Genomic DNA, 20,100 nt, shown 5'->3' with positions numbered 1-20,100 from the left:
GGTGCACCACCAGCCCAAGGGAGAGGGCTTGTGGCAAGGACTGTGGTGACAATGACAGTGGGAGGGCAGCGGGGGAGGACGAGGGCTCTGTCTCCTGAGAACACAGTGAAAAGAGGCTGCAAGGAGGTAGAGGGAAGAAAACTTTTTAAATGAGGAGCAAAGATTCTAAGAGCACAAAAGAGAGAGGAGAGGGAGGGATCCAGAGGGGGAAGGGGGTGGAGAGAGAGAGTAGGAAGTGGGAGGAGGGAGGGCGACAGATACGGATTAAATAGAGGGTGGAAGAGGAGCAACTGACAGGCTCAAGAGCAAGAAACAGTGGGCAGTCAGAGAAGAGGCGGCCAGAGAACTAAGAAGCCAATGGAAATTCCAGAGAGGAGGAAGAGAAGAAGGTAAGAGTAGACTTGCATTTTACGAGATAAAACTACCAGTTGGTGGGAAGTAGCCAGAAGAGAGAGCCTTGAATTCCAGGTTGGATAAGAGCAAAGTTCTTTCTCTGTACCTGTGAGTTTATTCTCTACCTTTCTCACCATTCCCTTTGATGGTGAGGTTTGGGTATATTAAGGAGGACGGTTTCTGAAGCAGCAGATAAATCACTTACTTGATTTGTAAGGAGCTGTAGGAATGTGAGTGGAGGCCCTTGGAGTTAATCTACCTCTTGTGGAGTTGTGGTGCCCCAGGGGCACCTTGCAAGCGGGTCACCAATCTATTACCAAGGACTTTTGTTAAGATGGAATTGGCCCTTTAAAAACACAAACCGTCCCTGTTTTACGATGTTTCTTCTAGGCTTGGAATCTTTTTTGAAATGCTTTCCACAGCATCTAGGGGAGTGTTTTAATTTTTTTCCCCCTAAGGCATGTTAGATGGTTTAAAAATATTCCCTGCTTAGTTTCCTGCAGAGTATCATGTCCCTGCTGTGCGTTGTGAGCAATCCGGCCTGCCACTCACTGTCGGAGGAAAGAGGCTGGTGAGACCCAGAGAGGAAGCCGGCGGGGAGAGACACCCACTGAAGGTCTCCTTTCCTCCTGCGTGCAGGGTGAGGGAGAGGGCCACAGGGCAGAAAGGTTTCTGTCAGCTCCTTGACATCTCTTCTGAGAATGTGGTAAAAGACCCTGGACTCAGGGGCTGAGAGACCTGGGTTCTGGCCCACTGAGTGGCTGTGTGTCCTTGGGCTGGACACTTCCCCCTTCCGGGCCTCAGTTCCCTCATCTCTAAAACAAGGTGTTTGAAGTAGAAGGATCCTTCTGGTTCCATTCAGCAGTAACATTGTACAAGGCTATGATTCCTTAGGCTCAAAGGTGCCTCAAACCACTGAAAAAGGGAAGCTTGAAGTGAGGATTTTACATCCTTACTGTACTTTTGTTCCCGCTCCTTGTATCCCAGCTTAATGGAGGGACTCCTGGTTCTTACTCCTCAGCATCTCACTGGGTTTTTCCTGCAAAATGCTCTGGTACTCCGGGTCCGAATGGCCTGAGAGAAGGAAGGGCAGTGCGAGAAGCACTGGACAGAGAGCCAGGAGACCTGGGAGATATCCAGCAAAACTGAACAGAGACGAGATCAAAGGCAGTGCAGGCACCTCCATTTGCCTGGTGGGGTGGGCTCATGGCTCGGAAGACAAGCTGGTATTTAGAGGCGTCCCAGCCTGACTTTCACATCAGTGGGCCAAGTGGCCTCTGTCTCTCCCACCCACTGCCCCTACAGTCACAGCCCAGCCCAGACCCTGACTCACTGCTCTCTGGGGTCAGCTCTGAACTTCCTACCTTTCGGCCAGGTTCCCCAGGGCGGCAGAGCTGTTCGGAGCCTGCTCCCCTGGCTGTCCCTCTTAGCCTTTTCTTCACTCAGCAGCTGCCAAGGAGCAGTCCCGGTGGCCACAGCACACAAAGCAGAGAATACCGGGAGGTGTGTTACCCGGCTTCCAACCTGGCACCCTCTGCACATCCCCTCACCAGACACGTGAAGTTCCTAGAACCATGGCAGTAACGTGAGCATGCTACCCTGCTCTGCCACTGCCTCAGAACCCCAGAGATGTTCTTGCCAGGCCCTTGAAACTGGTTATCGATCTTGTCTCCTAGCTGCTCACTCCTGTGCCCCCTCCTGGTCCTGGACTAAAGTCCTAGGCCATTAGAACTGGAAGAGGTCTCTTAGACTGCCATCAATCTTTTCTTTGACAAATAAGGAGAACAAGGAAGTGACTTGTTGAAGATGACATCGTGAGTCAGGGCCAATTCAGTTGGGAGAACATCCTGCTCTGCTCACTCACATCTAGGGCTCTCCTGACTTCTATTCTTGGCTGTGTTTTCCGAGCCTCTGTTTCTCCCCAAGCCTCCCCGCTTCTTCCATTTAAGCATCTCTACAACCCTATTTTCTGTCAGTGACACCCACTCGCCCACCTGCTCCTCATCATCTCCTCTGGCTGGTGAGGGGCATATGCAGTGGAATGTTCTAGGCTCTAGCAGCCAGCAGGGCTACCACAGTGCCCCCTGGCCTCTTGGATACTGGCTGATCCCACCTCTGGGCCCAGCCAATTAAAGCATCACAGGGAGCCTATCTGTGTGGATCAATCAGGACAGGAACTCTAGGACCTGCAGTCCTCCAGGCCAGGGACACCCAAGGCCCAGGCTCTACCCTCCGTCCCAGGGAAGATTTCACCCACCAGGGATTCCAGAGCTCTCTGTGGGAACTCGCCCCACCTCGGGCTCAAGGATTGAGCTGACGAAAGGGGAGAGAGGCCCATTTTTCCAGGAAAGCTTCAGGTCTCCTAGAAGAGAAGCTGACTTCCTTTCCATAGTCAGAAGCTGCTGGCTCCCGGCAAATGACAGCTTAATGCCACTTTGTAAATCAATTGTTTCTGACATATTAGCAAATCATGGGCAAGTTAAACTTCACCCTTCAACAATCTGCTCACCTTTATAAGGAAAGAGAGTCAGGAGGTCTCAGAATCCGAGGTATTGCAAAAGCACAGAGGGGTCTTAGAGTTTATCTAATCCAGGAGTAGGGCAGGAGGAAGAGCCTGGGCATTTGGCGTCACATTTGGGTTAGAATTTCAGCTGTGTGACCTTGGGAAAATTATTTAATGCCTCTGATGTTCAGTTTCTTCATCTGCCAATCCAGCTAATAAATACTTTCCTTGTAAGGTTTTATGAGAATTAAATGAAATAATGTATTTAAAATGGCTATCACACTCTAGGTGCTCAATGAACAATAGAATAATAGGGTAGGATTTAGGTCACCTAGCGCTCAGCCCAAGTCTCTTTGAATTGCATCTCATTTGATGCAAAGGCCTTTCCACAGTGAAGGCTCACCATGACATATAATTCTGAGAAGACTGCTTGGTCTTTATGACCACAGATTTCTTCTGGGACTACAATTGCTGACCTCTAAGTTGGGAGTCAGAAAATCTGGATTTGCCTCTTGGCTTTGTTACTAACTTGCCATCTATCATAACTGGGCAAGTCACAAACTCCCTGGATGTTCTAACTTAGAGCTAGAAAGGACTTAGTAACCATCCAGCTTAACCACTTTTTTTACACATGAGCAAACTGAGGTTCAGGAAGGAGGAATGTCCTGTCTTAGAGTCACAAAGAAACAGCTGGAACCAGAAAGAGCCTCTCTTGTGAGGCTCCAGTTCACAGAGCCTTCTAGAATCTTAATCCAACCTGGCATCTTTGTGTTCAGAACCTCAGGAGAGGGCAGATGTGGTTAGGAGTCAGGATGCCCTTTCTTCTCAGATCACAGTGTAGTCAATCTCCTATTTCTCTTCCAAATAGAACTGAGCCAGCTTCAAACCTACCCGGTGGACAGGCCTTCAGATTGGTGATCATTCAAAAGTGCTGCAGCACCTCAGAAGGAAGGAATTACGCAAAGCACATATTTTATAATATGGGCTCGTATGGAGTCCATCTCACGGCCCAAAAGCTTGAGTTAAAGAAAAGTTCAGAGACAGCCTGGACCAATCACAAGAATGAGAGGGGCCTGATCTGAGTGGGGCCCTGCACCTCCCTTCCTCTCCACCCCTGCCTCCGAGGGTCTTCATGCCTAGTGAAAGAACTAATTTACAGTTAAATTAATATCCTTTTCATTGCTCATGTTATCCCCACCTTTGATAGTCATCCTTCCCCACTCAGTGCCATGTGGAGATCCTTGCAGTGTCACTCTAACCAGCCTGCTGCACTGTCAAATTCTGCATCAAGTTGGCTAGTTAGATCATGTTTGAGAGGAGCTGTTACTGGAAATGTCAGAAAAGAAAATAAGGAACTGACTTTATTGAGTGTCTACTAAGTGCCAGATACTGTTCTAGGCATTTCCACATATACCTATTGTTTAATCCTCATGAGTAAACTTTCCTTTTGTTCACATGAGGAGGAAACTGAGAAGTTAAATGACTTGCCCTCGGTCACACAACTAGAGAGTGATGGAGGAAGGGTTTGAATCCCATTATTCCTTATGAGCCGTGAGTCCCACCACCTAACTATTCTGTTTCCGTGGCTCTTGTTATGATTTAACATCAGTGGAACCCCAGAGCCTGCTGTTTGGCCCGCTGAGAACCCGGCAGTAGACGCTGCTGCAGCCAAGAGCACTTACTGGCTAAAAAAGGAAATAACTTTCCATATGTGAATTCTGGCCAAATGGTGGCAGACGCTGAAGAGTCTGGGAATCCCGAGCACTGTGGGTTGAGGGCCTTGATATAATCACTAATTCTAGGAACAACATATGCAAGGGATGGTCAGCCAATAAGCCAGAGGCTGAAAGGAAAAGTGGGAAAATCTTTGCTTCAGGGAATTAAGAGACTGGAGTTCTGGTTACAGGTTTGTCACCAGCTGTCAGTTCTGGGGCCTCTTTGATTTTTCTCTTCCTTTTAGAGAAACAGAGAGAAAGCAGGCTTTGGAGTCAGGCAGACCAGGTTCAAATCCCTTATCCAGCGTTTGCTACTTGTGTGACTTTGTACAAGTTTCTTACCCTCGGAACCTCAGCTTTCTCAGCTGTAAAATGGGATAATACTACTTTCCTAGCAGGGTTAATGTAGGATTAGAAGGTATAGTTGTAAAACGGGAAACACTCAACTTAGTGGTATCTGTTATCACTATTACCTCACTTCCCTGGACCCTAGTCATCTCGTATAAAAATGAGGGGTTGAGTTTGATGGACCTCTAGATTCCTTTCAGCTCTACTGTATCTGATGTGATGGTGGAAATAAAAAAAGAAATATAAGCATTTCATGAATATAATTCTCATTAATAACTGCATAGGTTTTAACCAACTCCTTTGGGGTAATTAATAAAAACCTCCCAGTATTTCACTGTAATTGAATATCTTGATTTGCCACCCCCTCCTGTCCACTCCTTGTAAATATTTCTTCTTCCAACATTTTAAGAAGAGAATTACTTATCCTAGCATAATTCTCTTTCTCCACTGCCTGCTCCCTTCCACCTCCTTGGCTTTAAAACAACTGTCTGCAGCAGGGTGTCTCTGAGTGGACCACTCTGTCCTTGCCGGAATAAAATAATTAAATTGAAAGAGGAGCTAATTATCTGCCATTGGCTGGAGTAAGAGGAAAACTAAAGTGATACTTTATCTCCCCCATCTGTCTCTTTCTCCTTCTCTCTCATCTTGATCTCCCTGCCCGCTCTATGGTGATCAAGGTTCGGGGGTGCCAGCCCCCAGGGATTTCTAATTCTGAGTGCGGTCCCCATGGACTTCTAATTCCAAGAAAGGTGCCTATACTGGCCAACGCCGTATCTGTAGCTACAGCATGTACCTCCCCTGAGGCTGAGGTAGCTATCCCAATCCTAAATGAGAAGAAAGTAAATTCTAAATGTGAGAATCACCCCCAACCACTTACAAATCAACTCCCTAGCCTAACAATTATCTCAAACATCCCTGCATCAGTCATCTTATGTACAAGTGGCCTGCCTTTGACTGGTAAGGATTTCCACAGAAGGGAACTTTAGGTGATTTAGATAGCATCTAGTCTAGTCATCAAGGCAGGGGCATCGCTGTCCCGACAAGACAAGAGCTGGGTTTGATGCCAACTCCACTGCTTACCAGCCATGTGGTCTTGCTCGTCCCCCTCTCTGAGCCCTGTAGAGAGGAGACAGGATAGCCCTACTTCCTCAGGTTGTTGTGAGAATCAAATGAGAAAATATGTATCAAGAAACTTGCAGAATGTCTGGCACATAGAAAAGTCTCAATAAGTGTTAGCTTATTTTGTTATTATCACCTAGATTCAAATTCTTTTTTTGTGTAACTCTGGTAAACTAGAAAAGGGAGCCGAGAATCTCCAAGGATGATGAAGATTTCTGAGGTAGCTGAGAATCAAGACCACTTTCTCATGTAATCTTCCCTATTTATCCATTTTAAGGAGAATCTATTGGGCTGAGGGAAAATCAGAAAAATGTACTTTAATGAATAAGGTCTAAAGAGTTCTGAGATTATGGTTATACTTGCACTTCACTTTATAAAGCCAACTCTGATGGCTGGCAGAGCATAGGAGCTCAGTAAACACTTCTGAGCCGAGCTGCACTGACATGATACTATGCCTAAGGCATCCTTTAAGTGAGGCCCTTTGGGTTCTTTTACAACAGAATTGTCTTAATTGGGAAGCAAGTCAACCCTGCCCTGTGCCACATTCCACTGTATGGCGTGTAGAATTATAGCATGGACCCAGGGGATTGTTATTATTACTATAAATAATGACCTTTTTTGAGAACCAGAGATCTGTTAGATACTGTCCAGAAACATGTGTCATTGTCCAGAATTAGACTCAGACTCTGTGGAGTGGTCTTATAATCTAATTTTGACAAATCTGAGTGAGCTCCCCAGTGATCTGTGGAGAAGAGGCAGAGAAGGAATAGTCCATGGTGACTGTTTCTCTCTCATGAGCAGAAGGAAGGCTTAGTGGCTCTGTCTCCCTGGTGTTCTGGTCACCATAGTCATTGAGCAGGTACCCCTAGGCCAGCCTCCCAGGGAGACCCCTCTATGGGCATTTGGTGTTTTGAGTGACCTGAATGCTGTCATTCATCCATCGTTGTTGTTTTTAAAAAAGTATGTAATCAACCTACCAGATGCAAGGCACAATATTACACACTAGGGGGGAAGGTAGGGTAGGAGGACTTCAGGGGGAGGATATGATGATGAACGGATGTGGGGCTTGTCTTCAAGGAGCTCAGGCTGTGTTAGAAAGACAATACACAGTCCTGCAATATACAGTAGATCAAATAATTCTCATTATGTGTGTGAAACTCCAATGGCTTTACAGTTCAGCCCAAGGCACACCTGCTGCCTTGGGGGGACACAGAAATTGTTGTCAAATCCTCTACTAGAAGGGCTGCTATGTGTGGCTCCAGAGGACAGAACTAGAATCAACAGAAGGAAGAAAATTTTCAAGGCATGCCTATGGCAGCTTCTTGCTCACTTGCAGTATGCCTTCTTGAGCAGGAAGGACGAGGGAGCAGCTTCAGCAGTGTGCTGGGCAGCACCTGTCACCCGCAGCCTACCTAGTTTATGCTGCAGCCATTACTGAAGGACTGCCATGAGCAGGGTGATTACCAATTGTGCAGTGCCTCATATCCCCCACCCCATGTGGGGACTGTGTCAGATTAGGGTCTGCCCACAGGAGCAAGTCATGTACTGAACATGGTCCATTATATAGCTTGAGAACTACTCCAAACTCCTAGGCATGGCCTCCAAAGCCCTCCATAATCTGCCCCTGCCTACTCTGCAGACTCTCTCTCCCTGTTCTGCTCACTCTCCTCTGAACCCCACTGATCCTCACTTGGTGGATTTGCCTATGTAATTGCCTTTGACTGGAATTCCATCTCTTTCACACCTCCCCTCTCCCCCAACTCCTCACCTCTACAAACATCACCTACAGCTAACTCCTATTCAAGGGTGGCTTCTTTTGGGAAGTCTTTTCTACCCACCCCTCACCCCTACCCCTGGCTGGGTTCAGCATTCTTTTGTGCATCTGCATAGCATCTGCAGGTACTTCTCTTCTAGTATTCACCATATTCAGTTGTGTTCGCATCCCCCACCAGACGATGAATTCCTTCAATATAGAGTCTCATTGATCTTTAGGTCTCTAACTTCTAGCACATAAGCAGACACTCAGTACAGTCGTACCTAAGAGATACTGTGGGTTTGGTTCTAGATCACCCCAATAAAGCAAATATCACAATAAAGCGAGTCACACAAAATTTTTTGTTTCCCAGTGCATATAAAATTTATGTTTACACTATACTGTGGCATATTAAGTGTGTAATAGCATTATGTCTAAAAATAAAGTATATACTTTAATTACAAAATACTTTATTTTTTGCTAAAAAATGCTAACCACCATCTGAACCTTCTGCAAGTCATAATCTTTTTGCTGGCAGAGGATCCTGCCTTGATGATGATGGCTGCTGACTGATCAGGGTGGCGGTTGCTAAAGGTTGGGGTAACTGTGGCAATTTCTTGAAGGATAAGACAATAAGACAACAATGAAGTTTGCTGCATCAAATGACTCTTCTTTTCATGAACAACTTCTCTGTAGCATGCAATGCTGTTGGATAACATTTTACCTACAGTAGAACTTCTTTCAAAATTGGAGTCATTCCTCTCAAACCCTACCACTGTTTTATCCACTAGGTTTATGTAATATTCTAAATCTTTTGTTGTCATTTCAACGATCTTCATGGCATCTTCATCAGAAGTAAATTCCATCTCAAGAAACCACTTTCTTTGCTCATTTGTAAGAAGCAACTCCTTATCCATCAAAGTTTTATCATCAGATTGCAGCAATTCAGTCACATCTTCACGTTCCACTTCTAATTCTAGTTCTCTTGCTATTTCTACCACATCTGCAGTTACTTCCTCCACTGAAGTCTTGAACTCCTCAAAGTCATCCAGGAGGGTTGGAACTAACTTCTTCCAAACTCCTATTAGTATTTCAACCTCTTCCCACAAATCATGAATGTTCTTAATGGCATCTGGAATAGTGAATCCTTTCCAGAAGGTATTCAATTTACTTTGTCCAGATCCATCAAAAGAATCACTATTTATGGCAGCTAGAGCCATACAAAATGTATTTCTTAAATAATAAGACTTGAAAGTTGAAATGACTCCTTGATCCATGGGCCGCAGAACGGAGGTTGTGTTAGCAGGCATTAAAACAACATTAATCTGATTATGCATATCCACCAGAGCTCTTGGGTGACCAGGTGCATTATTAATGAGCAGTAATATTTTGAAAAGAATCTTTTTCTGAGTAGTAGGTCTCAACAGTGGGATTAAAATATTTAGTTAACCATTTTTTAAGCAGATGTGCTGTCATCCAGGCTTTGTTGTTGCATTCGTAGAGCACAGATAGAGTAGATTTAGCATAATTTTTAAGGACCCTTGGATTTTCAGAATGGTAAGTGAGCATTGGCTTCAACTTAAAGTCACCAGCTGCATTAGCCCCTTACAAGGGTCAGTCTGTCCTGTGAAGCTTTGAAGACAAGCATTGACTTCTCCTCTCTAGCTATGAAAGTCCTAGATGGCATCTTCTTCCAATATAAGGCTGTTTTGTCTACACTGAAAATCTGTTGTTTAGTGTTGCTGCCTTCATTAATTATCTTAGCTAGATCTCTAGATAACTTGCTGCAGCTTCTATATGAGCACTTGCTGCTTCACCCTGCACTTTTATGTTAAGGAGATGGCTTCTTTCCCTAAACCTCATGAACCAACCTCTGCCAGCTTCCAACTTCACTTCTGCCTCTTCCTCCCCTCTCTCAGCCTTCACAGAATTGAAGAGAGTTAGGGCCTTGCTCTGGATTAGGCTTTGGCTGAAGGGAATGTTGGGGCTGGTTTGATCTTCTATCCAGACCACTAAAACTTTCTCCATGTCAGCAATAAGGCTGGTTCACTTTCTTATCATTCGTGTGTTCACTGGAGTAGCACTATTAATCTCCTTCAAGAACTTTTCTTTTGCATTTACAACTTAGCTAACTGGTGCAAGAGGCCTAGCTTTCAGCCTGTCTCAGCTTTCAACATGCCTTCCTCACTAAGCTTAATCATTTCTAGCTTTTGATTTAAATTGAGAGACGCGTGACTCTTCCTTTCACTTGAACACATAAAGGCCATTTAGAGCTATTAATTGGCCTAATTTCAATACTGTTGTGTCTCAGGGAACAGGGAGACCTGAGGAGGGAGAGAGAGAGAGGGGAATGGCTGGTCAGTGGAGCAGTCAGAACACATACACGTTTATCAATTAAGTTTGCCATCTTAAATGGGTGCGGTTTGTGGTGCCCTGAAACAATTACAATAGTAACCTCAAAGATCACTGATCACAGATCACCACAACAAATATAGTAATCATGGAAAAGTTTGAAATATTGTGAGAATTATCAAAGTGGGTCAAGAGAAATGAAGTGAGCAAACACTGTTGGAAAAATGGCGTTGATACGCTTGCTCAAACCAGGGTTGTTACAAACCTTCAATTTGTAAAAAACATCGGAGAAGTGGAATAAAGCAAAGTGCAATAATGAGGTATGCCTATAAATGTCTGTGAAACTGAACTGAATTATACTTTTCCATAATCCCCTCAGCACTCCACCCAGTGCTGGTCACATCAAGGGAGTGTCATAAGCATTTGCTTGATTGCGTAAAAGCTGACCCCACAGGCCTTATCACTAAATGGCAGTGTTGTGTCTCAAATCACTCACTGTCCCACGGTGAACAGGAGATTTTGAAGACCCAAAGGGGGAGACATATGAATTGCTGGGCTCCATCCTTGGAGAGAAGATATACGGAAACTTTTTGGTGTGCGCCAGACTTGATCAGAAACTCTGGAGTGAAGCCCTGTTTCTTTGAACAAGTCTCTTATCTTCTCTACATGTTTCCCCTTCTGCAAACAGAGGCAGTAACCATCAACACACAAGGTAGTTATGAGTATTCATCCACTCGACAATAAAAATTGAGTGTCTATATGTCCTGAAGGGCTTCATTCTTGAACAAAACAAATATGGTCCCATGCTCTCGGAGTCAACAAGAGAATGTAAGAAAAGCACACTTTGCACTATGTGAGGTTTCATTTTTTATTGCTGGGCTTACGAAGGAAGATTTGAGCCTCCCTAGGATCACTTTGCAATCTTACTGCTAGACCATTTTTTTCAATCATTAAGAAAGCATTTATTATATACCTAATGAGAGAATCTAATGCAGTAAGTATACAAAGTAGAAGAAGCCTTTTGACTTTGAGAAGTCTACTACCCATTTGAAGGAAAAAGCTGTTAAATCCTTGAGAGCAGGAATCACGCCTGATTTAATGAATTCACCAGATATCACTGAGTACCTAATATGTGCCAGGCCCGGAACCTCTTAGGTATTATTTTCAGTACCCAGAAGAGTTCTACGCACATAGTAGGGACTCAATGTGGGTTGAGTTGTGGGTTGGCTGATAGACAAGAAGCTTTTGGAGAACAAGTATAAGGCAGCATATAACCAAGCGCAGGAATGTATCCTACATGCTGGATGGTAATTTGGAGTCTTCAGCAGAGCGCAGGACACATTAAGGAGGGCTGATATCAATTTGAGAAGACTTCTCCATTTCTACCTAGAGCTGTGAGGCCAGAGGAAGAGGTCCTGGCTATACGTGTATGTTCATGTGGGTTGTTCTAAATTGGTTGTCTTTGAAAACTGTGTAGGGAGGCAATAATGCCAACACAAGGAGAAGCACTGGGTCGGGAACATAGATACCTTAATTTTATTTCTAGCCATATAATACATAAAGCAAAGGAATAAAATGATTCATGCTGATTCTACACAAAAGCCTTCCTTTGGCCCTTTCCCTCTTATCCGAGCGCCATGTTTTATTACCAAATAAGTTCCCTGTGACTCCTCCAAAACTTTTGCTTTGTCCAAGCGTATGACACACTGAAAGAGGATGCTGAAGGTTTTGGAGTGAAGAACCTTCAGAGTTGGGTTGTTCCTGTCCAGGTTTTAGGGGCCATCTCTTTTTGCCTTGGGGATTTCAGAACTTGTATCAGTTGCAAAGAGCTGTAGAATTCAATTACCCAGGGCTCTTTGGAGGGCTCTGATCTAATGAGGCCCTCCCCGACCCCCTAAACTCGAGTCAACCTCCTGCCATATGTTCCCATAGCACCCTGTACTTCCTTAATGCTAACACACACTGTGCTTTATTGCAATTATGTGTTTGATCTCTCCCCTTAATCAAGGGAAATAAAGGCAGTTAAGCTCAATAAGGCAGGGACTCCTTGTTTGTCTTTTTAAGTGCTGTATCTTCAGTGCCTCAGAAGATGCCTGGCACCTGGTAACCACTTAATAATCTTACTAAATGAATGAATGAAAGAGAAGAACGACATTGTAGGCAGAGGGAGCATGAGGAGCCAAGACAAAGAGGTAAGAAATTGTGGGCCATGTATACATGTAAGGGGAGTTGTATAGCTTAAGTATTGAGTATGTGTGGGGAACAGTGGAAAAAGATAAGATGAGGCTGTGCTGTGGAGGGTCTCAAGAGCAACTTAGAGAGTGGACTTTATGAGTGGTAGGAAGCCAGTGAAGATCACAGCTAAACAGTGAGGTCTGTTACCATCGTATTTGATAGAATTTATTCATGGCATGGGCAGCTTCCTTTGCCCCTCCTAACACACTTCCTGCTAAGAAATGGATAACAATCTACAAAGCATTTTATATGCTCTACACCCAGTAAACTCAATGAATAATCTACAAGTTTCTTTGGCTGAGGTTGCCGGGGGCTTAAAGGGCCCCAGTGTAGCTGGGAAACTGACGTCAGCCAGGGAACTTTCATTTTTAACCTGAGCAGCTGGTACATGGTAGCAACTATAAGTTTCTCTGACCTTGCCTGAGTCATCCAGGAAGTCACAATGAGAGGTCTTTCACCCTATCTGCTGTCCCTAGGGCCCATGGTGTCTGCTCCACCCCCGCCCCTCCTCAGCTAGTTTCTCTTGTTCCCTCCCGAGGAGGTATCCTTTCCAATACTGTCTTTCTGATAGTCCAGGATGTTCCTTTCCCGTACCTGGGCTTTACTTCTTCCAGGCCGGATTCCTTGGACCACAAATGAGGGAGGCAGCAATTAGGCCTCTTGGCAGACCAGACCAAAGTGTCACATTCTTTGCCTGGAACTATTTTTATACATCCTTGGGGACTTGCAAGGAATGAGTGACAGAGTCAGAAGGTCAAGGGAAAAGTCTTCAGGGATTGAGGAGAGTTTGGAAAACTTGCCACAAATCCTGGAAGAATAGGACATTTGTTTCTTTCTTTCTCTTTATTTCTATTTCTGTTTCCCCTCTCACTTTCTCTCCTGTTCCTCCATCTGTTTCTCTCTTCTCCTTTGTAACGCACCTCTCTCTACTTCCTACTTTCTCTTTCTCTCCCCTTCTATTCTTGCCCTTCCCCACCACTTTCCTTGCTTGTAATGGCTGAATTTTATTCTCAGTTCTTCTTTGTGGAGCACTGTGCTGTTTTTATAAATTTTCATAAATCCTCTCCTTACACTCTATGAGTGGAATAATAGTATCCCCATTCTGCAGATGAGGAAATTGAGACACAGATCCAGTAACTTCTCCAAACTCAGAAGTATAAATAGGGGTTTGAACTCCACTCAACTAAGCCCAAAACTATCTTGTCTTAACTGTTACACGATCTCTTTTTCTCCATTTCCAACTCCCCCTTGTCTTTTCCCTCTTTTTGCTCCCCATCTCTCCCTCCCTTCTCTCAGACACTCACCACATCCTGGTCCCTGCACGTGTATGGCTGACTGTGAAGGTGCTGAACGCTGTGCACGTGCCCAGAAGAGATGACAGACCATTCTAACTCTTATCTAATCAGTCATTTTCCTTTTGAGCAAACGCTCCAAAATTTTCCACATTTGGAGGCTAAGGGAGCGGGTCCTTTACTTCACCACCTGAGGAAAAGGGTAGATGTCTGATCACAAACCAGAGGAAAGGCCTCAAGACTTGGGTGGGTCTTTGATATGGAGGGGAATTGAGATAAGGCTCACTCAAGGACACCCTCATTCCCAGGGACTCTGCATACTCTCAGGGTTGGGAGCGGCTGGGCTGGGAAAAGACAAGGCCAGGAGGCTTGTCTCTGTCAAGGTATCAAGTCAGGAGCCAGGGAAACCTGGACTGTGAAATGTGGCACCCCTGCCCTGTTCTTCCTCATACGCATAAAGAATGTTCAGACAGGAACCAGGGGCACATTGGCAGCAAAGATGCGAAGCTCAAGGTTGGAACTTGACAACCTCTAAGGTCCCATGAGAATCTGAGGTTTTATGATTCTAAGAAGGGAATATTTATGTTCAATTCCCTCCTATTTTTTTTTTTTTTGGTCATTCTGTTGATTAGAATTGGTTAGAGGCTTAAGCCATAAGGACATTTATTGCTCATCAAGTAAGAATTCCGGAGGTAGGTGATTCAACTGTCAATTCAGAGGTCTCAGGGCACTGGCTGGCATTTCAGAGATTCTCTGGGCAGCTTCAGACATATTGGCTCACACAACCACGTCCTCAGGCAGGAAGGAGGGGGGTGGGAAGGACTTCAAGTGAGGCTCCCTCCATTTACTGGGGGATAGAAAAACCTTTTCTAGGGCACTCCCTCCACATTAGACTCTCCCTACGCCTCGCTGACCAGAACTAACCGCAGTGGAGACTGAGAAAGTGATATTTGGCCTTTTCACCCTGCTAAGGGGCTGTAGGCAAGGAACAGGGAATTGGTTTGCCACTGGGTAGGAAACACCAGTGCCTTCCATCCCCTCCTTCCTTCACTCAACCAAGATTTACTAAATACACATGTTGGGCCAGGCTCTGGGCTAGGTGATGATGATATAGAGGAAAAGATAGTCCCTATTTTCCAGGAGCCCCCACTGGAAGAACATAGACAGGCAGAGGATTACAAAACAAGAAGGAAAGTGTTGGAGAGGACTAAGTGTCCCCAGGGCCACCACATGAGCAGAAGAGGCTCAGCTTGAGGGAGAAGGGAGGGCTAGAAAAAGCAATGACTGGGTTGGTGTTGAAGGGTTAATAGGATTCGGCTAGGAGAGATGGGGCATACAGGAGGCAGGTGGGAGGAGGGCATTTGGGAATTTTCCAGGACTTGAACTGTCTGGACAAAGGGAACTAATGGGAACAGGCAGGAAATGAAGGCCTGATGAGAGAAGGTTTTGTATGTGATATAAAGTCTGGGGCATTTATTCTGGGTATGAGGATGAACAGTTCTGTGCGTGGGTACCTTCTGCATGCAAAAGGACAAGCCAAGCTGTACAGTTGAAAGGGCTGCACTGTACTGAGGTGGAGGAGATCGGCATTGCCAGCTGCTGCCAGCTGGGGGAACCTGAGTACTCATTTGCAATACCTTTAGCTGCAGTAACCAAACACGGACTTGTTGTCCTCCTCCCAATATAGCCGGTCCATATTAGACGGTTCTGACTGTTAGAGAATGCTTCCTGAGAGGCCAAATTGGCCACTCCCACCCTCACTCTTTCTTCCTCCACCTAGTTCTGTCCTCTGTAGTCACAAAAAATTCTTTCTCCACCTGACAGCCATTCAAACACATGGAACATTTGTGGTATTTTCAGCATATCACATACTTCATTTCATTTAATCCTCAAAATCCTCTGGTGTAGCTATTCTCGTCCTCATTTTACAGACAAGGAAACAGTCTCAGGGGGGTAAATGCCAGAGTCACATTTGCAGACTCGAGTCCTGTGTTCTTTCTACCACTTGTGTTTGTCCAGGTTTGGTCCTTGGACTGCCTGCATCAGAATCACCAGGGTGCTTGTTGCAAATCCAGATTCCGGAGGTCCACCCCTGACCTCCCGAAGTAGAATCCCTGGGAGTAAGAGTATAGAATCCACACTGGAACACACAGCTTAGTTGATTTCCAGATCCACCATACTGTAACCTGCTAACATGACCACTCTGATTCTTCTTTCTTTTTATCTTTGCTGAGGGAAAAAAAAGAGAGTTTTTAGGTGAATTTAACTTCTTTCTTTCTTTCTTTATTTTATTAATTGCAGTAACGTTGGATTATAACATTATATAGCTTTCAGATATACATCATAATATATTTCGAATTCTGTGTAGATTACATCATGTTCCCCATCCACGAATTTGACTTCTAAGTTGCCCTTTCTTAAAGAACACAGTGGTATGGATCAGTGGAATCCCAGAGCTTGACTGGACCTTCCAGACTTTTGCAGAAGCATCCCTCTCTTTTTCTCTCTTTCTCTCTCCTGCATTTGCAGAAGTCTTGGCGTTTGTCCTCTGCTGAGCCAAGATGGGTGACTGGAGCTACCTGGCAGAGTTCCTGGAGGAAGTACACAAGCACTCCACAGAGATTGGCAAGGTCTGGCTCACAGTCCTCTTCATATTCCGCATACTGGTGCTGGTCACGGCTGCTGAGTCATCCTGGGGGGATGAGCAGGCTGATTTCCTGTGCGATACGCTGCAGCCTGGCTGCGAGAACGTCTGCTACGACCAAGCCTTCCCCATCTCGCACATCCGCTATTGGGTGCTGCAGGTCATCTTCGTCTCCACACCGTCTTTGGTGTACCTGTTCCACACCATGCACAGGGTGCGCATGCAGGAGAAGCAGAGGCAACGGGAGGCAGAGAGGGCCAAACACGTGCAGGGCGCTGGCTCTTATGAGTACCCAGTGGCTGAGAAGACAGCGCTGTCCTGCTGGGAGGAAGGGAATGAAAAGATTGTCCTCCAGGGCACTCTGCTCAACACCTATGTCTGCAGCATCCTGATCCGCACCACCATGGAGGTGGCCTTCATTGTGGGCCAGTACCTCCTGTACGGGATCTTCCTGGACACCCTGCATGTCTGCCGCAGGAGTCCCTGCCCCCACCCCGTCAACTGTTATGTATCCCGGCCCACTGAGAAGAATGTCTTCATTGTCTTTATGCTGGCTGTGGCAGGACTGTCCCTCTTCCTCAGCCTGGTTGAACTCTACCACCTGGGCTGGAAGAGGATCAGACAGCGATTTGCCAGGTCACGGCAGGGCATGGCTGAGTGCCAGCTTCCTGGCCCCTCTGCTGGCATAGTCCAGAAATGCACACCACCGCTTGACTTCAATCAGTGCCTCGAGAATGGTCCTGGGGGGAAATTTTTCAATCCCTTCAGTAACAAGATGGCCTCCCAGCAGAACATAGACAACCTGGCCACAGAGCAAGTGCGAGATCAGGAGCAGATTCCTGGGGAAGGTTTCATTCATATCCGTTATGCCCAGAAGCCTGAGGTACCCAATGGAGTCTCCCCAGGTCACCGCCTCCCCCATTGTTACCAGAATGACAAGCCTCGTCTCAGCAAGGCCAGCAGCAAGGCCAGGTCAGATGACCTATCAGTGTGACCCTCCAGCGTGAGGGAACCAGAACCAAGGGGGAACAAAGGAGGCTCAGAGAGGGAAGACGTGTCCGTTCTGACGGCGTCTCTCTCATTCTCATCACTGCTCTGCTCCTTTTGGGCTCTGGATCTCAATAGCATTGCTCATTTATTCCAGAAGGTATGACCAGGGCTCAGCAAGTGCAGTCAGAGACATGGCTACCCACCCAGGCTGCTGTCCCTTCCCAATCCTCTACCCAGTGTACTCAGTGAAGCCTTTCAGTTTACTCATTGGACAAGTAAGAGGAAGAGAAGGGAACCATGGCAAATCTGGCCTGGGACAGATAGCCAGAGGGACAAGATGACTCTCTCTACACGAGCCAAATACCAGATGGGTTCTCCAAGTCTCTATGGCTTCTGTGTGTGTGCGTGTGTGTGTGTGAGGGAGATTGTCACTGAGCTAACATCTGTGCCAATCTTCCTCTACTTTATATGGGATGCTGCCACAGTATGGCTTGAAGAGGGGTGCTAGGTCTGTGCCCAGGATTTGAACCTGTGAACCCCAGGCCGCTGGAGCAGAGCATGAGAACTTAACCACTATCCAACTGGGCCGGCCCTCCTTTTGGCTTTCCTGACCTGATCTCTTCCTGCTGCAAGGAAGAGCCCAAAGTTCCCAGCCAATAAAGAGCATGAATGAAGGAACTTGTGTTAGATGTGCTGTTCAATCTATTGTCTCCTTGGGCCATACTTTAGAGTTCTGGTGAGGTTTCTTTAGGCCGCCCTTGGCTACCCCCTCCCTCTACCCAGTCTTACTTAAAAAGAGGTCATTGGAACTTGATCAGCAGCCTCAGCTTTACAAGTGCCTTGATCTGTACCTCTGGCAAATGTCCCACCTTGGTGATGTTGCAGCCTTTCCTTCTGGCAGAGTGTACAAGCAGCCTAAGAAAGTGCAAGCTCCTCTAGGGAGTCACTGTGTACACAGACTCCACTGGAATTCCTGCCACCACCTGTCATCCTGTGGCTCTTTTACAGTTCAACCCAATGATAGAAACCATCCCTTCTCTTTCTCCCTTGGCTGTTCACTCAGTGTTCCTCCAAAGACCCTATCAACTGGAATGCCCCAGAAACTGTCATCGTCTCTCAGATCTTGACCAGATCACAGCCATGGAGGCCAGTGGAATTTCCCTGGACCTATTAAAACAAAGAGGGCATTGTGCTTCTAAGATTCCCCTTGGGAAAAAATAATTCTGCTGTGAAGATGAAAATAAAAAAGGAGAGAAAATACTGGAAAAGGATATTTCCCTCCTATTTATTTCCCTTGCTAACTGTCAACTTAAGAGTGCCAAGAGGTGGTGCGATGACAGCTATAGAGGCTCCCCAGATCGCTCTCTCCCTGGAGGATTTAGTCGGGGCATGGAAGCAGTAGGGGAATCTCCAGCTCCCTTGGCAGGGCCCTTGTTTAAGAGCATAGAGATTCCTATGGTGCTCCTGATGAGACTGCCACATGGGGACTTCAAAAAAGCCCTGCCTTCCCCAGGGACTGGCCTGGTTTCTCTATTCAGTCCACTCATAATGGGTGGTTGCCATTTTGGATGAAGATAAAGGATGCTCAAAACTGAATACCAAGACTTATAGGGAGATGATTACTTTCTAAAATGCATATGTGTGTGTGTACACGTGCTGATAGACCGGGTGAAGGAGAGGGGAGTCCTGAAATAAGGAAAGGAAATCTTAGGGAAAATTGTGTCTTCCTGCCCTCCTTTCTAGATGCCTGGCAGAGAGCCTGAGCCTCACTGTTTTCAGTATCATCAGCCTAAACAGATAGGCATGAAAAGTAGGAACAGAGGAGGGTGAAGACTCAGAAGGAGGCTCAGCCTCTGCCCTACCTGCCCATCTCTAGGCCTCTCTGTTGATACCTAGATGTTATTGGTGGGTGGAAAGAAGGGTGAAGATAGAGAGGTGGAGGGAACTGATTGGGATGCCAGTTAGAAAAGAATGACTGGTCATCCCAGGTCCCTGGAGGGGGCACCTTTCTATATTGTCTGGCATTGGCATTGACTTTCTCTCTCTCTCTCTCTCTCAAAAAAAAAAAAAAAAAAAGCCTCTCTCTCCTTCCATCTCTGAAATGTGTTTGTTTCATGAAACGAGTGTTCCTGGATTATAAATTCTGTGAGACCAGTCCTTGATGATGTGGCTTCCAGGAAAGAAAAAGCTGTAAATGTGTAGTTTGTCTTAATAAAATTTGGCCCTACATCAATCTCTCTTTCTTTTTTTTCTTCTTTTCCTCAAAGCCCGCCAGTACATAGTTGTATATTCTAGTTGTGAGTGCCTCTAGTTGTGGCATGTGGGACGCCACCTCAGCATCTCTTGACGAGCAGTGCCATGTCAGTGCCCAGGATCTGAACCAGCGAAACCCTGGGCTGCCAAAGCAGAGCCTGGGAACTTAACCACTTGGCCAACAGGCCAGCCCTGATTTCTCTTTTGTGTCCCTCTCATGCTGTGACTATAAGAGAAGGATAGCAGACTTGATGGGGGATGGGAGCACTCAGACACCTCCCCCCGATATATCAGTCAGTCGGTAATGCAAAGAGTTTTAGAGTCAGATATGCAAGGATTAAAATCCCAGCCGCAGATTGACAGCTGGACTCCAGGAGGCTACTTAATGTCTAAGCCTTGGTTTCCTCATCTGTGAGTTGGATGTAGTACTTTCTACCTCATAGGGTTATTAAATGAGAGATTGTTTATAAAGTGTTCAGCAGAGTGCCTGAGAAATAATGTCT

At 46.0% G+C, this 20,100-nt stretch overlaps 1 protein-coding gene across 4 annotated transcripts; it reads left to right on the top strand.

Moving 5' to 3' along the window:
- The first annotated feature begins 250 nt into the window (after nt 1–250).
- On the top strand, nt 251–19,577 carry GJA5 (gap junction protein alpha 5). 4 transcript variants are annotated; one of them, XM_070497689.1, is made up of 4 exons: nt 251–389; nt 887–1,033; nt 12,248–12,375; nt 16,240–19,577. In XM_070497689.1, exon 4 carries the CDS (start codon nt 16,272–16,274, stop codon nt 17,346–17,348), a length of 1,077 nt encoding a protein of 358 aa, XP_070353790.1. In that variant the 5' UTR covers nt 251–389; nt 887–1,033; nt 12,248–12,375; nt 16,240–16,271; the 3' UTR covers nt 17,349–19,577. The 4 variants fall into 4 exon arrangements, with proteins under 4 accessions (XP_070353790.1, XP_014722551.1, XP_014722549.1 ...); XM_014867065.3 differs by lacking the exon at nt 12,248–12,375; XM_044758275.2 differs by lacking the exon at nt 887–1,033 and having other exon boundaries at nt 252–389.
- Nucleotides 19,578–20,100: the final 523 nt, after the last annotated feature.

The sequence above is a fragment of the Equus asinus genome, chromosome 25 (assembly GCF_041296235.1).
Source record: "Equus asinus isolate D_3611 breed Donkey chromosome 25, EquAss-T2T_v2, whole genome shotgun sequence".
In the NCBI taxonomy this organism is placed as follows: domain Eukaryota; kingdom Metazoa; phylum Chordata; class Mammalia; order Perissodactyla; family Equidae; genus Equus; species Equus asinus.
Note: the sequence above shows the minus strand (reverse complement) of the source record. Positions and strands in the feature narration are given on the sequence as shown.

What these genes read in the sequence shown, in the direction of transcription:
- GJA5 (XM_014867063.3), top strand. Translation starts at nt 16,272, where the DNA reads ATGGGTGACTGGAGCTACCTGGCAGAGTTCCTGGAGGAAGTACACAAG.